Source organism: Lissotriton helveticus, chromosome 3_1 (assembly GCF_964261635.1).
Source record: "Lissotriton helveticus chromosome 3_1, aLisHel1.1, whole genome shotgun sequence".
NCBI lineage: Eukaryota > Metazoa > Chordata > Amphibia > Caudata > Salamandridae > Lissotriton > Lissotriton helveticus.
In genome coordinates, this window is record NC_136061.1 from 1,482,411,234 (window position 1) to 1,482,428,579 (window position 17,346).

At 46.4% G+C, this 17,346-nt stretch overlaps 1 protein-coding gene across 3 annotated transcripts in view; it reads right to left on the bottom strand.

Moving 5' to 3' along the window:
- Positions 1–17,346, bottom strand: part of EI24 (EI24 autophagy associated transmembrane protein) — a 380,944-nt gene that overhangs the window by 288,567 nt on the left and 75,031 nt on the right. For all 3 annotated transcript variants that reach the window (XM_078682120.1, XM_078682118.1, XM_078682119.1), the window contains exon 3: positions 4,717–4,862. In XM_078682120.1, the coding sequence (XP_078538246.1) occupies positions 4,717–4,862 (146 nt within the window). The remainder of the gene's footprint in view (positions 1–4,716; positions 4,863–17,346) is intronic.

Consider the following 17,346-nt stretch of genomic DNA (forward strand, 5'->3'; position numbering starts at 1 on the left):
ACTCACTCTACTACTAAAATACTTACTCTACAACTCTCTAATACTACCTACTAACTTTAGTACACAATAAATACTCTACAGTACTCACTATAACTCTATTACACACTTTACTATAACACCCTTTACTACACTCTCTACAACTCACAATACTCACTCAAATACTCACTCAAATACTCACTCAAATACTCACTCTATACTACTCACTCTCAAATATTATCACTACTAACTTGAATACTTACTATACAACTCCATAATACACTCTACTCACTGTAATACTCAATATCAACTACTCGCTACTACGCACTGTACTAAATAGCATCTAATGTATAGTACTTACTATAAGACTGTACTACACACTCTGCTACACTCTACTACTGAACATTACTCACTCATAATTAGTCACTATATACTACTCACTCTTTACTACTAAAAAAAACACACTTAGTATATGTAAGAGTATGGCAGTGCATGTAAATGTGTGTAACTCTAAGACTGATTACTACTCACTCATTCACTCCTTAATACTAAATATTACACTCTAGACTACTCGCTCTCAAATACTCTCTACTAATCACTCTCTACTACTCACTCTAATACTGTACTACTTACTCTACAACTCTCTAATACTGCCTAATAGATTTTCTAATGAGAAAAAATGCTGTAAGGTACTCACTCTAATACTCTACAAAAAACTATCTACTACACACAACTTACTACACACTACTACTCTCTCTTTACTACTCACTCTCTAATATTCTCACTCCTCACTGTACTAGTTACACGACAAATATCTAATACTCTATACTCACTGTACTACTCAATATCAACTACTCACTCCTACTCACTCTACTACTAAAGTATTACTCAACAACTCTCTAATACTCCCTACTCACTTTAGTACACAAATAAATCTACAGTACTCACTATAACGCTCTATTACACTCTACTACACACCCTTTACTACGCTCTCTACTACTCACAAATACTCACTCAAATAGTCACTCTATAATAATCAAATATTATCAATACTCACTTGAATACTTACTATACGACTCCATAACACTCTCTACTCACTGTAATACTCAATATCAACTACTCGCTACTACTCACTGTACTAAGTAGCATCTAATGTATAGTACTTACTGTAATACTGTACTACACACTCTGCTACACTCTCTACTACTCAACATTACTCATAATTAGTCACTATACTACTCACTCTTTACTACTAAAAATAAAAATACACTTTGTATATGTAAAGGTGTGGCTGTGCATGTAAATGTGTATGGCTCTAGGACTCTTTACTACTCACTCTCACTATATAATAGTCACTCACTTTTTACTACTCACTCTCGAATACTCTCTTTACTAATAACTCTATCCTACTCACTATCAACTACTCACTACTACTCTACTACTTACTCTGTGTGTGGGTCCTAATGCAATAGGTCTCGCACATGCAAGCGATTAAGCTATTGGCAATGTAAATGACAATGCCATTTATTTATGATTTAAAAACAAAAATACAAAAAAAATCATGAGCAATGCCAATAGCTCTACCTTTAATAATGCCGAGACCATTGCATTGTAAATGCTTGTTTTGGTTTGAAATCGGTTTTTATTTTCTAGAAAAAAGAATAGAACACCGGTCCAGATATACACAGCGTCAAGCCCACAACTCTATTTAGGGCCGGACGTGTAATGTAAAAGATTATGGAGAGGCATTAGCGAAGTAATTTATACACAGCATGTCGCCTACAACCCTTGTTGGGCCGGCCGCGTGGCACATTATATATAGCAATACTGAGCTATTGTGGGAAGTTTCAGGAACCTTTAAAGACAACAACACTGAGAACTCGGGCAAGAGGCCCATATAAAGTAAGTAGTGGTGAGTGGACAGGAAAGTGTTGAAAAGTGAAGAGACAGCAGGATAGAAAGGTAGAGAGCAGAAAAGAGACCGTGCGGGCGGACGGGGGGGAAGGGGTTAGCAGCGCATGTTATTGCGAGCAAAAGTCCTAAGACTTAACAGGGGGGGTTACGCGCAGAGTTGATCAGGTTGCAGGAGTAGCTTGTTGGGGTCAATCGGGATTATAGCATCTTCAAAGAGTCGTAAAGCTCTGAGCTTTGAGGGTAGGTAGCGTGCATGTTCTATTTTACAAAGGTATTTAACTAAGGGCTGCCAGATAGCGGTAAAGCGGGTGTCACATGATTGCAGTTGCGCTGTAAATAGTTCCATGGTTATGACATGTCATAAGCACACAAACCAAGCAGCAATTGGGGGGTCTCCGCTTTCTTCCAATATAATGCTATAAGTTGTTTAGCAGCTCCAAGCATGTGGAGTGCTATAATCCAATCGCTGAGTGTAAGTGCCTTTAGGTTGTCAGGCTTGAGGCCTAGAAGGATCGTGGTTGTGGACTCTGGCAGGGGGAAGCCAAAAAGCTCCTTAATAGGACTAAGGACTTCTTTCCAGACCAGGGTCAGGAGTGGGCAAGCCCACCAGATACGAATGAAGTCTCCAGATGCAGTCGAGCACCTCCAGCACAAAGGGGACGTGGCAGGGAACATTTTGTGCAGACGTGTGGGCATGTAATACCATTGTGTCATAATCTTGTATGCATTTTCCCACTGCAAGATACTACGATAGACCTTTATAATGTCTTGCCATAGGCGATTCCACTGTGCGGGTGTGATGTCTGTGGAGGACGTCAGTTGCCATTGGCATTGATATGGATGGGTAGGTATTAACGGGGGATGTTGCAGGATATGATATATCCAAGAGATAAGTCCCTTCGATTCGTCAAAGGAACGGAACAGCCGCTCAAAGGGGGGTGAATGGTAGAACGGCTGCCTGTTGCATCTCCGGTGAGGACACCCAGTGTTGCAGCAGTGCGTACTGAAGTCTTGCTCCCAGTGGAAGATGAAATTCCTCTCTGCACTGGGAAAACGTCTTAAGTGTTCCCCATTCGTATGGATCGCCGATCACTCTGCATCCCCCCTGCAACCATTTGGTGAATGTTTGTGGATGAAGGGCTGGAGGGAATAGCGGGTTACCTGCAATGGGAGTATGGGGAAGGGAAAGGTCATGAGTCCCTTACACACGGCCACCTTGTCACATATATCAAGAACCGTCTTTGTGGGCAATGCAATATATGCGCTACGGGTGCTTGCAGTACGGTGGTGCCACGTAAGATCCCAGATGGTACGCCCAGTGACCATCCTGTCAATATGGAACCAGATCTTTTCACTGGGAGGTCGTTTTTAGGGGTGAGGTCTATGTTAGAGCTCAGGTGCGGGAAGAATTTGGGTAGTCTTTTTAAAGGGGGGGCAGGATTTTAGGATTCAGGGCTGAGGAGGTAGTTAAGGGTAGGACAGGGTACGTTTTTGGGCTCAGGGGGGCTGAAGTTAGGGTCGTTTTTGGTAGGGGGCAGGGTTTTAGGCCTCAGGGCAGGGATTGGGGAAACGGTAATTTCATGGGCAGGAAGAGTTTGGTTTTAGGGCTCTCGCGGGGTGGTGAGGTAGGGGAAAAGGATTTAGGGCGAGGGATCGGGGGTAGTGGTACTTTACCACGTATATCCCTTTAGCAAACATGCCTTTATAACGAAATTCGCTGTAAAGGCATGTATGGTAAAGGCAAGCGTGGTCAAAGAATGTGTGGCTAAGAGGCATTCATCGTTGCAACTGCGTTGTAGAGACACACATGGTTCAGCCATGCGTGCTTCTGTCATACAACCACCTTTTCCCCCTGAGATGGTTTACGTAATGCTTTTTATCTTGAGAAGATAGAAGCCCCAGGAGGAGAGAGCTGAATCCTTTCAGTGTCTGGGTTCACAGAGGAAGAGAAGCTGCAGTATGTTTACAGTGTTTCTGATAGACGACACAAAGTTCAAATGGCAAGGGGTTATGTGACTTTACACAAGCACCAAAGACAGTGGGTGTTGGGAGTCTGGTCTTGTTTTCCGCATAAGCCCCACATCCTGAAGCTAGATGACTTGGAAGAAGACAGGATTGTGACTAGTAAAGGGAAACAAACATGACAAAGAAGCAAAACAACAACACAAATTTGATCATAGTTCCAGATACTGTATTTCTGAGGATGCCAAAAAACATGAACTATGTTGTTGGTGCTTGTACCATCTCATACCCACACTGACATCCCCTGTCGTGCTCTCAAGAACTCCAAGCACAATATTGTTCAGCACCAGTTAGTATGCTCACTGGTAGTTGCTGAAAACTTTTGAAATTACGTCTGGCGCCTGGCAGCTTGCTTCACATAAGGAACCTGCAGGATCCAGCATGAATTAGAAATGAGCTCTGATGTCTGCAATTTACAAGATTTACCCTTTTGCGTGGAGTTTCACGGAAATGTCTGTATCTAGGCCTGTGCTGCCAAAACACTGAATGATAGCAAATGTATACTCAGGTTCATGTAGGCCAACAAAACTTAAGAGTTGGTGTTGCACAGGATATACAAGCTGGTGTGTGCTCTGAGGCATGCCATGTGTGCAGGTGTGCGCAGAAATAATAATAATGTGAGCATTGTTGTGTCCTCTAGATTTCGCACAGGATGTTTGCTTATCTGCATACAGAGTTGCTAAGGACGTGTAAGTGAAGCAGCCTGCACACCCACTCTAATTTTCTGTGAGTGTTTGTGGGTCTGTGTGTCGCGAGGTATAGGCATGCATCTGTGAAAATCAAACAGGTTTCAGCTGTACTCACTTATCCACCTTCTTCTCTTCATTCTGGGCTCTGCGCTGGGCTAAGGCGCTGCTTGCTCTCCTCTTACGTTGCTCCTCCCGCTTCTGCTGGATACGAGCATCTAATTTGGAGATGGTACATATTCCCCAGATGGAGTCTTTAATTCCCTGAAAGCAGGGGAGACAACAATTGTTCATAGAGGGTCTTTTTCGTACTTCTATTTCCCTTGGATTTTCCATGTCCAAAAATGAATAAATACTGCAGTTCAAGCAGCAGTACTATATACACGTTTTAATAAGCTAGAAAACAAAAGAGTGGTGCATCAGACTACAAACGTTAAACTACCTACTTTTTAGACACACTTGGCTTTAAATGTTTGAATACTTTACCCTTGTGCAGCACAAAAATTCATCCACTTTTCCAAACTTCATCTCATATGACAATAAATGGTTAGTGTTATGTGACGGGGCGGGACGTCCCTATGAAGAACATGGTAACTCCCAAGACTGGTGGTCAGCTGTTCCCTGGACGCCCCATTCTGTTCCCTTTCAACAGCCTGACTCCCCTTACCCAGAGGAGTGGCTACTGGCAGACACCGAACATCGTTGGGATTACGAGGACGAAACAGAACAAGGCGCCTTTAATTCCACCTTGCAGGAAGACGTGACTCCGCCCATCTGGAGCGTCACGGAGCCAAAATGAGGAGGAACCCGGAAGACGACGGACGGCGTTTTCCCGGAGGAAGAAGGTGTTACGGAGTGGAGAAGAAGAGCGGAGTCGAAGAGTCGTGGAGAAGAAGAGGAGGAAGCCCAGACGAGCCCAGCTATGGACATCAAGCCAGGAGGCCAACGTCTCTGCGAAGCGCCCCGCCACGCTCCCGCGGGAGGAGCGTGGCTAACACAGGTACGGGGCAGAGTTGCGGGTTGGGTGGGATGGCGTGGCCAGCCTACCGAGTGAAAGCCTGTGTAAATACGTGTAAAGTCTCCCTGTACCTTTTCCCTCACGAGCACTATCGGCACTGTACCAGCTGTTGTAAATACACTGCGCACTTGGTTTCCCTCACTCCCGGCCAGAGTACCCTGCACCGGACGTCCCAGTAATTGCTCTTCTTTTCCTTTATTTACGGTCCCGACGTATTCTGAGGAAATCGCCTGTGGAGGATTGTGCCGAAAACACCAGTGTGGCTGAAACATCTCCCCTGCGTGGCCGAACTATCCTGGAACTCCCAGGTTTCCCCAAAGGTGTAAAGACGGATCCGGACGAGTTTGCAAGGAACAGACTCTCTAGTAGAAGGAAAGCTTATATGAAAATAAAACCCTCCTTAAAATCGCTATTCAAGGTTTCAGACTCAGTTCCTTCTACACCTCCTGCCCCCGCCCCTGTACAACTGGTGTCAGTAGTGGGATTACCATCTCAGTCCATCTGTGATCCCGAGATGGACGCCCTTATACAACATCTCATAAAGGGGCAGGAGAAACTGGAGTGGGCAATCGAGAGACAACTCTCATCGGCTCAAGCAGATCGGGACAGGTTTAAGAACACTATCACTGCCCAGCTAGAAAGCATGCAGAAAAACATGACGCCGCAAACCGGCCCAGCTCCTGTAGAGAGTAGGATACATGTACCCAACCCCTCGGGGATCGCCCTGCAAAAATACGTACAGGGTGAGGACCCTGATGCCTTCCTTATGAATTTTGAACGGGCAGCTAGAGCGCTGGGATGGCCAGAGGAGAAGTGGCCCTTTTTTCTGGCCCCATTACTGACTGGAGAGGCACAGTTCGCATATCAGGTGGCCAACCCTATCGGCAATGCTCCATACCACCTGATCAAGAACGTGATACTGGATCATTTGGGGTTAGACCCTGAAGCATATCGGGTTAGGTTCAGAAAGGAAAAGGGGTCACCTGGTGAGAATCCTAAAACTCTTTTCTTCAGACTTAAAATGATGGCCAACAAGTGGCTGAAACCAGAGTCCAGCACCAAAGAAGAAGTACTGGCCAAAATCTATCTGGAGCAGTTCATGGAGGCTCTTCCGTACCGGTCACAAAGGTGGTTGAGACAGCACTCAGGTCTTACGGTAGAGCAGGCCATAGAAATGGCAGCTAAATATGCCAGAGCACAACCTCGTGGCTCAGGATGGGAACAAGAGAAAAGCACCAGGAGTATGCCACCGGCCAAAACGGAGAAGAAAATGAAAACGCTGGTAGAGCCATTAAGACCCAGACCCTCCAGGATGGACTCCCCTCTTTTGCGTGGGCCCCAATGTTTCGAGTGTGGCGAGTGGGGGCACATCGCCCGCTTGTGTCCTAGAAAGCGTCAGACAGAAGAGCCAATGGAAGTGGGCTATCTACCCAAAACGGTTCTTTACTCAGCAGAGATGGGGACCTCGTTCTACGGGAGTATGAGGGTAAATGGCTATGAAGTAAAAGCACTTTTAGACTCAGGGTGCAGGCAGTCAGTGGTCCAAGAACGTTTTGTCCACCCCAGTCAGTACAATCCCGATACCCTGGTACATATCCGTTGTGTCCATGGGGATGTCAAACCCTATCCCCTAGCCCAAGTATCTATATGCCCAAAAGACAAGCCAGTATGCACCGTAAAAGTAGGAGTAGTGGATTCACTTCCAGAGGACATGATTCTAGGGGTAGACAACCCCGAGTTCCTTGCCCTTTTTCAGAAGACCCTGTTTGAACACCCCCTGACTGTAGAGGGTCCTAAGTCAACACTCATAACACCTGAGCCTTGGATACTGGACCGTAGTTTTAGGTTCGCCCAAGCAGAGGACAGAACCCTATATAACGCCTGGGAATCCGTGCATGCTGCACAAGATGCACCAACCCCAACCTTTCCCAGATTCGTTATACAAAAGGACCTCCTATATAGGGAGGCAGAAGCAGGAAGAAGTCTTCAGCTCCCGGTGCCCTTGTCCTTCCGTGAGCAAGTTCTGTTCTTTGCTCATGCCCATCTGATGGCCGGACATGCAGGAAAAGAAAAAACCACGGACAGCATCGTGCGTCATTTTTTTTGGCCTGGTATTTACAGGGATGTGCAGGACTTCTGTAAGAAGTGTGAAATTTGCCAACAAAAGAACACCCACAGATCCCCGGCTGCTCCGTTACACCCATTGCCCATTATCGGTGTACCTTTCGAACGGGTGGGGATGGACTTAATCGGACTACTACCAAAGTCGTCTAGGGGACATCAGTATGCTCTCGTCATTGTGGACTACGCAACGAGATTCATAGAGGCTTTCCCCTTAAGGGCTCCAACCACCGCCAACGTGGCAGAGAAGTTTGTGGAGTTGTTCACCCGGGTAGGATTCCCGAAAGAGGTCTTAACCGACCAGGGGACTCCCTTTACTTCGCGCATGATGAAGGAGGTCTGCAATACCCTCAGCATTCGACACCTGAAGACATCGGTCTACCATCCCCAGACCGATGGACTGGTCGAGAGGTACAATCAGACGTTAAAATCAACGCTAAAGAAAATGCTGTCCTCAGAAGGGCCTGCTTGGGACCGCTTGCTTCCGCTAGCGTTATACGAACTTAGGGCCCAAAAACAGAGCAGTCTTAGCTGCTCAGCCTTTGAACTCCTGTACGGACGCCTCCCGAGGTCATTGTTGGAGAGGACTAAAGACGCATGGGAGACTCAAGAGGCGCAAGAACAGAAGTCCCTACTTGAATATACGTTACAATTAAGATCAAAACTGGGAAAGCTTCGAAGTCTTGCATATACCAACCTGGAGCAACAAAGAGGAAAACAAAAAAAGTATTACGACCAAGGAAAAAAACTTAGAAGACTGAAAATCAGGGAGTGGGCGCTGGTGCTCTTGCCCTCTATCTCCAGCAAAAACGAGTGGGTGGGACCCTATGAGGTGATTGGGACCATAGGGGACACCACGTACAGACTACGGCTTTCTCCCACTAAAACCCAATGCTACCACATCAACTTATTAAAGAAGTGGATTAGTCCGATTCCGCGCAGTACCAACCTGGTGGTCCCCACTATGCCGGAGAAGGTGTCGACGATAGAACATCTTGTCATAAACCAAGACCTTACTGACCAGATGAAAAAGGAGCTACACGATGTCATACGTCCCTGTTCTGACATTTTCTCGGATTTCCCAGGAAAGACAACCTTGGTGGAACACAGTATTGAAACGGCCCCAGGAAAGATGGTGAAACAACGGCCGTATAGAATCCCTGCGTCCAGACGAGAGGCCGTGAGAAAGGAGGTCCTGGATATGTTGAACCTAGGCGTGATCCGACCGTCCAAGAGCAGTTAGGCCTCCCCGATCGTGATGGTCCCAAAGCCCGATGGATCCAAGCGGTTTTGTATGGACTTCAGAGCCCTTAATGCCATCTCTACCTTTGATGCATACCCCATACCCCGTGTCGACGAATTGGTTGAGAAATTAGGAGACGCTGTTTTTATCACTACCCTTGATCTCACAAAAGGGTATTGGCAGGTGCCCCTCCGTGAAGAAGACCGAAAGAAGACCGCCTTCATCACGGACGAAGGGCTATACGAGTTCACGGTTCTTCCTTTTGGATTACACGGGGCACCTGCCACCTTTCAGCGCCTCATGAATCATGTCTTGAAACCCTACCCCTACTTTAGTTCGGCCTACTTGGACAACATAGTAATATACAGCAAAACGTGGAAGGAACACCTGAGGCACCTACACATTATTCTGTCAGCTCTACAAAAGGCCGGGCTACATATCAACTCAAAAAAATCCAGTGCAGCCTTCACCAGGGTCAACTACTTGGGGTTGTACTAGGGGATGGAACCATTGCACCACAAGCAGAGAAGGTGAAAGCCATTAGGAATACAAGTTTTCCGATCAACAAAAGAGAACTAAGAGCCTTCTTGGGGCTGGTTGGATATTACAGGCGGTTCATCCCTAGATTCGCCGAGGTGGCCGCTCCCCTCACGGACCTCCTAAGAAAAGAGGTCAAACCCAAAGAGATACAAAAATCCTCTCTGGAAGCACAGGACGCCTTTGAAGGATTAAAACATATCATAACAACCGCCCCAGTCTTGGGGCCCGATGTAGGTAATTCTTATTTACCACTTCTTAAATACCGGATTTTTCCGATTCGGTATTTAAGAAGTGGTAAATATGAAGGGGGGAGATGTAGGTATTTCAGAATCTGTAACTACCGAATCGTTAAGATTCGGTATTTACCGATTCTGTAAATACCGAATCGGTATTGCCCATTGATTCCTATGGGATTTGAAGCCCATAGGAATCAATGGGAAATACCGAATCTGTAATTACAGAATCAGTAAATTCCGATTTTAGCAAGGGTGCAGGGGGTGTCACTTGGACACCCTCTAGCACCCCAAAGATGGGCATGTGAGCCATGTGGCACACAGACATGCCCTAAGGGCATGTCTGTCTGTCACATGGCTAGGTGTGCATGCACACATGTGCATGCACACCTGGATTCGGTATTTTACCACCCAATTGGATTGGGTGGTAAAATACCAAATCTGAAAGGCCTGCGGCACTCAAAGATATGCTACCTACATGTGCTTTTACAGAATCGGTATTTTTACCGAGTCTGTATTTACCGATTCCGTAGTTTTACCGAATCTGTAAATACAGATTCGGTAAAATACCGATTCTGTAAAGCATGCTCCTACATTAGAAAACCCTAATACCGGTCGGAAACGGCCGAAATCGGCCGTTTCCGACCGGTATTAGGGCTCCTACATCTGGCCCTTGGAGTCTCCCGATTTTGCCAAAACCTTCATACTGGCTACTGACGCTTCAGACGTAGGAATAGGGGCTGTACTGTCACAAGTGGGCGACGATGGTGTAGGGCACCCCATTCTATATGCCATTCGTACGTTGTTCCCCAAGGAGTGTAAATATTCCACAGTGGAACGTGAGTGCCTGGCCATCAAATGGGCCATTGATAAACTGCAATATTATCTGGAAGGGAAGACATTTATCCTCCAAACAGATCATGCTCCATTGAAATGGATGTATCAGAACCAGACATTGAACTTGAGAGTCCTCAGGTGGTTCCTGCCCCTCCAGCCCTACTCTTTTTCTGTGCAACATAAAAAGGGCGCAGAAAACGGAAATGCGGATTTCCTCTCAAGGGTCTTTCCTCTCCCCGATCGGGAGATTCCAGGGGCGGGAGGTGTGTGACGGGGCGGGACGTCCCTGTGAAGAACATGGTAACTCCCAAGACTGGTGGTCAGCTGTTCTCTTGACGCCCCTTTCTGTTCCCTTTCAACAGCCTGACTCCCCTTACCCAGAGGAGTGGCTACTGGCAGACACCGAACATCGTTGGGATTACGAGGACGAAACAGAACAAGGCGCCTTTAATTCCACCTTGCAGGAAGACGTGACTCCGCTCATCTGGAGCGTCACGGAGCCAAAAGGAGGAGGAACCCGGAAGACGACGGACGGCGTTTTCCCGGAGGAAGAAGGTGTTACGGAGTGGAGAAGAAGAGGAGGAAGCCCAGACGAGCCCAGCTGTGGACATCAAGCCAGGAGGCCAATGGCTCTGCAAAGCGCCCCGCCACGCTCCCGCGGGAGGAGCGTGGCTAACACAGGTACGGGGCAGAGTTGCGGGTTGGGTAGGACAGCGTGGCCAGCCTACCGAGTGAAAGCCTGTGTAAATACGTGTACAGTCTCCCTGTACCTTTTCCCTCACGAGCACTATCGGCACTGTACCAGCTGTTGTATATACACTGCGCACTTGGTTTCCCTCACTCCCGGCCCGAGTACCCTGCACCGGACGTCCCAGTAATTGCTCTTCTTTTCCTTTATTTACGGCCCGACGCATTCTGAGGAAATCACCTGTGGAGGATTGTGCCGAAAACACCAGTGTGGCTGAAACATCTCCCCTGCGTGGTCGAACCATCCTGGAACTCCCAGGTTTCCCCAAAGGTGTAAAGACGGATCCGGACGAGTTTGCAAGGAACAGACTCTCTAGTAGAAGAAGGAAAGCTTATATGAAAATAAAACCCTCCTTAAAATCGCTATTCAAGGTTTCAGACTCAGTTCCTTCTACACCTCCTGCCCCCGCCCCTGTACATGTTACTAGTTAACATTCCACTTATATTTGATGATTGTATGAATGGCATTGCAGAGATTGGCCACCAATTATATTTGTAATGAGACCAAGGAACAGTGTGGCCTAGGATTTAGAAATGCAACATGAATGAACATTTTGGGAGGTGGTATTAGGACTGATTGCATCAGAAATGTACTTCAAAGAAATTGCATATGGTCAATCAACATGACATTTTGACATCCACCCTGGACAAGGACCATGGTACTCTGTGGTTATTCTGTGGCCTTATGATTGCCAAGCAACTGTTCTTGAAGCCTTGTAAATGTATCCATCAATAGAAGTTTGAAGAAACAATACTATTATCCAAACATTAACAGGTGGTGTATTCCAGATGCAGCTGAAATTACTTCTATGTGATTCCTGTGAACTTCGTTTTTGTTTTATCCTTTTCGTCTTCTTTTCCCCTTCCTCATACTTTGTCTTTTATCCTTCTGTATTTTTTCATGGCAGTTACCCAATCTGATAAACTATGCTGAGGTTTTACACTGAACATTATAATGATAGAAGAAGCTTTGCAATATATAAAAACATTGTATACATTTGGTATGAGAAGTGTGTAAAACTGTATAAATAGTACTTTTTAATACCAGTCCCCTGATGGATTTTTTTTTTAAAAACTGCCTAAAGTGGAGAGAGAGAAAGATTGAAATTATATATATCACACTCTCTCATAGGCACCCCACTCACCGTCTTCCCCAGAAGTTACATTGCAACTGGATACACTATTGAAGCATGGGATGAACCAAGAGGTAGAACTGGAGCAGAGGTTCTTTACTACCCCCGGATTCCACTCATTGATCACTGACCTATTCCAGCTACACATGAAAGTTGGGGCAGTGACAGCTGCAGAGAAGGGGCCTGAGAATTAGATTAGGTACAACTTCGGTCTTCCCCGACATGCACCTATACAGGTCTTGGCTAGAATTTCAAGATGCCACCACATCCCCGCTTACTAGGGCACTGCAGAGAATACAGAGGTCTAGTCTTGACAAGCACCTTTTTGTTTGCATGTATACTTATGGCTTTCTACTGTGTATTTGAGAAATCCCTATTGGTGATTCCGTCTCTGGTTCAAGATTGTAAGGATTGGGCAATTAATGCTGCACCTGTACGTAGGAATAGGGCTAGAAAGATGAGAACATTTGACAGTTAAACCTATTATAAGATGGCCACAGCGATTCACACCAGCTGGGAGCTATGTCTCACAAACGATTCCAGGTGTAACCGATCATCAGAATACGCATTGTACTATTTAAGGTCTAGCTTGGGCTGCCTCTCCACCACATTCTGGAGATGCGGTCCACGGAACTAGGTTGGCAAGTCCCGCATTGGTGCAGTAATTAATACCCCTGACCCCAGGTCATTTGTTGGTACATTTATTCAACTTTGCTAGTACTGTAGGGCTAATTCTCCCATGTTTTTACAGTGTGTGACCTTTGATTCAAGCAAGCCCCCATGAGGCCAGAACAGTATAAGCTGCCACACATGTCTCCCACCTAAAACACAAAGTCTGAAAGCTTACATTCATGTATTTACTCTTCTCTTTATGTGTGGATATGTGATGGACTGTGTGAATACACTTGTATAATGAGAAGACTGCATGACATTTTGAGCACTAACTGTTACTGGTACTTTAAATCACAACAGGTCACTTAACCTGGCTTATAGATGATGGTATCTCTATGGTTGGAGGTGTCACGGTTTTATAGTGGGTATTGCAGTGCAATCGTTCATTGTTACACTATCCATATTCTAATACAAACTTAATCCTGTTTCTGTGTCCCTTCTCCCTTTTTTTAGGATTCTTGAAGTGGATAATCTCTAGTTTTCAAATCAACTGACCCTGTATAGAAGGGTTGGGTAACTATCTCTTGATCTTGTATGGAATGTGTGCGGATGCACAACTCCTGCTCAGTATAGTAGAAGAGTACCAGGGTCTTAGAGGTCCTTAAGAAATCTGTATATTTTGCAAAGAAGATGAAACATGTTGACCTAGAATAGACACACTGGCTCAGGAAATGCCTCTTTGTGTGATGCTATGTTTGTAACCATATCACAGGGCCCCTCTTATCAAAGAATTGGGTTAAAGTTCCCTAGAGATACTTCTAATCCTGTTCTGTCCTAAGATCCCCTAAAAATATAGAGAATATCAAAGTGCTCACCCCATCCTTCGTCTCTATCAATCTGGTTACCCCTGAATACAATTAATAACACTGGTACCCCAGTAAGTACTAACCCATCATGAGCGAAGTAGAGGCAACCTATTTGGAGGGAGACAGCATGACTTACCTCCCCACAGATGATCACCTTTGCAAGGTCAAGAATGCCTCTATCTTAAAGATGGTCACACAGGCGGTGGCCCCCCTAAACTCTAGCAGTACGCAGCGCCCCGCTTTATACCACTCCCTGGGTGGGAAGACACCTTGGGCTGATGTCCCTTCTACCTCCAAGGACTAACACTTTGCCTGTACCACCTCCAAATGTAAAAAAGAATATTAACCACAGCATCAACATTTACGCCTTTGTAGGTCTAAAAAGGGCCTTCATGGGTCAAGCTCACCCTCTGGGTTTGGGTCTGCTGGTGCCTGGCCCTTCTGGTCCTCGGTCCACTGGGGATACCTCTATTATCAGCCCACCCACTCCCCAACAGGACACAGATCCCCCTTCGGACTCCAAGGCTGAGTCGGGGCTCTAGCCCCTGGTGCCCCTCTCCCCAACCATCCCATACCAATATATCACCAGGTGCTACCTTTTAGGGGGCCTCAGATCTGCTGGACCCAGAGCAATTGCTCCATCCACGTTCCGCCAAGAGGGCCCCGGAGGCCAAAGTCGCAGCTTATGTTGCAGAAAGATTGTGTAAGCCTTTTGATAAGGAAGTAAGGGACTGTCCCAGGGTGGAGTGGCCCGTCCGTCTCTGGGCAATAAGGTGGTGCAGACCACAGATAGACGAGTGCATAGTCACCTTTTTGGGAAAAATTATGCACAATCTCAGAAAGGGATAGAGATATCCTGATTGGCCTATCAGGATTGGCTTCTGGACATTGCAGGCCCACTAACCTGCATTCTGGATATGCCATAGGACGCCATGGTGTTGGGTACCCTCATCTCGTGTGGATCGAACATCATGACCACCAACTTTCGGTTTCGTTATATACAAAACCTACGACAAGAAACACGTTGCTACACTATAGTAGCTTCCACCCTAAACATCAGAAGGATGGAATCCCTTTCAGTCAATTTTTAAGACTGCGCAGAAATTGTACATCCATTAGGGATTTTATATCACATTCGGAGACCTTGAAACAAAAACTCTTACGGAGAGGTTATCCTGCTAGGATTGTGAAACAATCCTTCAAGAGAGCAAAATACTATGACGGCCAAAGCATGTTCCAACCTCAAGCCAGGGAATCTCCTGACCAATTGGTTTGAGTTTTAAAAACACTCCACTTTCGACCAGAAGATTAGGCAAATCATCAATTCCCAATGGCACCTAATTAACCTCGAATCACAGAATAACAACATTGGCAGACCTATCTTCGCCTTTAAGAGAAGCAAGAATCTCAAACACTTTCTGGTCAAAGCTAAGAACACTCCCAAGGAAGGCCTCACCCAAAAATCCATCTCCGCCTCCAACCCTGTGTTGGGGAACCACAAATGTGGCACGTGTCAGGCCTGCCCTAATGCCATCACTAGTGAACAAATATGCATCAACGACAGAACTATCACCCTTAAGTGTATGACAAATTGTAGATCAGCTAATGTCGTTTACGCTGTCATGTGCCCATGCGGCCTTACCTATATTGGGGAAACCGGCCGTGAAGTCACAGAACGTGTGAGCATAAATCTAATATCCGAACCAACAAACTCTCAGCCCCCTTAGTTCCACACTGGCGCGAGAACAATCACACTGAAGCTGACCTACAGTGGATCATCCTCGAGAAAGTTCACAACCAGAAAGGCACTGATCCCCAAATTACCAGCAGGAAAAGGGAGGTGTTTTGGATATTTACCTGCAACACAAAACTCAAGGGCCTCAATGAACATATCCCTTGGGAAAATGCCATCACCTAAGATTCCTCATTTCTTATTTTCTGAGATCTCCCTGTTCCCCATGTGGCACCATTTGGCTTGCTTCCCTGCTTCATTAGTCCTTTTACTGCCTTCATCACGGCCCTGTGATCCTTTCTGTGTATATCTGGTTTCTTCCCCCCGCCCCCTCCCTTTTTCCCTGCCCCCATCTTTTAAACTCTGGTCCTATTTCCTTGAGGTTATTATTCCCCTTACCTCGTTCTAAATTTGCCTTATCTTATATCTTTTATTATTATCTTCATCCCATATATATTTTTCCCTAATTGCTCGATGTTTTGAGATCTTCTGGATTTATTTCCATCATGGAATTTTCCCGGATGAATATTAAGTATTTCATCTCTGTCATCCCGTGTCAAGTCTCTTTGTTGCTCTCCGGCAAGCCCCCCTCCTCTACCCTGAGCCTCCACCCCGCCCTCCGTCACCGGACGTTGTTATTGATTGGCCCCCTGCATTTCCAACCATTGCTTCTTAACCGCTAATCCATGCGTGTCAAGCCTCTTTTTGGTTCCCCGGTCTGCCCCTCATGGCCTTTTAACCCCCTATTGGCGTCCCTGCACCCTTTCCGGAAATCATCCAGTTCGTGGATACTCCGATTCCCGTACCCGGCCAACTCCACGTCCCACTCAGGTGAGCCCGCGTAACCCCCTCGCTTTATGTAGCCGCCTCTCACCCCCTGAGCGGATCTGTTACCTAGTCTCCTTTTTTCACCTTTTAGACCTATTACCAGCGCTCCGTGATCTCAGGAAGACCCCACCCAGGCCTCCTGAAGGGCTGCCGCTTCCATTTTGCTCTTTGAAGCTACCGCCCCCCGGCCAGCCCGTATTCTCCATTGTCATCCATTGCAGGTAAATAGTCTCCCTCGTACCCCATCAGTCCGCTCCCCCGCTGTTTAGCCTATCATGTGTCTGTACTACTTAAACTATACTCCCCTCACTGTTCGTTTTCTCCCGCTTTAGCCTGTCCGTCCAGCCTGGAGCCCGGGACCGCCCATCTGGATCCTACGGACGCCTTGCCCAGATTATTGCCAACGTCTTCCCAGTGCTAGTCATCCTCCCTGCTCCCCTGGTGGGTAGAAGACCGTGTCCCCGTTAGACCCACGCTCCCCTCCTTTTTAGCCTTATTTACTCGACATTTCTCTCTTATCACTTTTATCCTCACAGGTGCTCTGATTTGCTTTCCTGCCGCCTTTCTATTTGATTCTCCAGGTATGCGCAGCCGGATTGGAATTTCTAACTGGCCCTACCTTTGTCTGGGTTTTCTTGCATCCGTTTTTTTTGCACTTTACTGATTGTTTTGCTTCTTTCACGGGTGATTACTAACGGATCTGGCTATATATCTACTTTCACGAGTGTGTGCGCACTCCTCTTAACCCTGCATTATCACTGCCCAACCTGTCCTCTATCATTATGGATCCTCCGACTGAAACCCTCTTGTCTAAAGGACTATCATTCGTACCATCTAC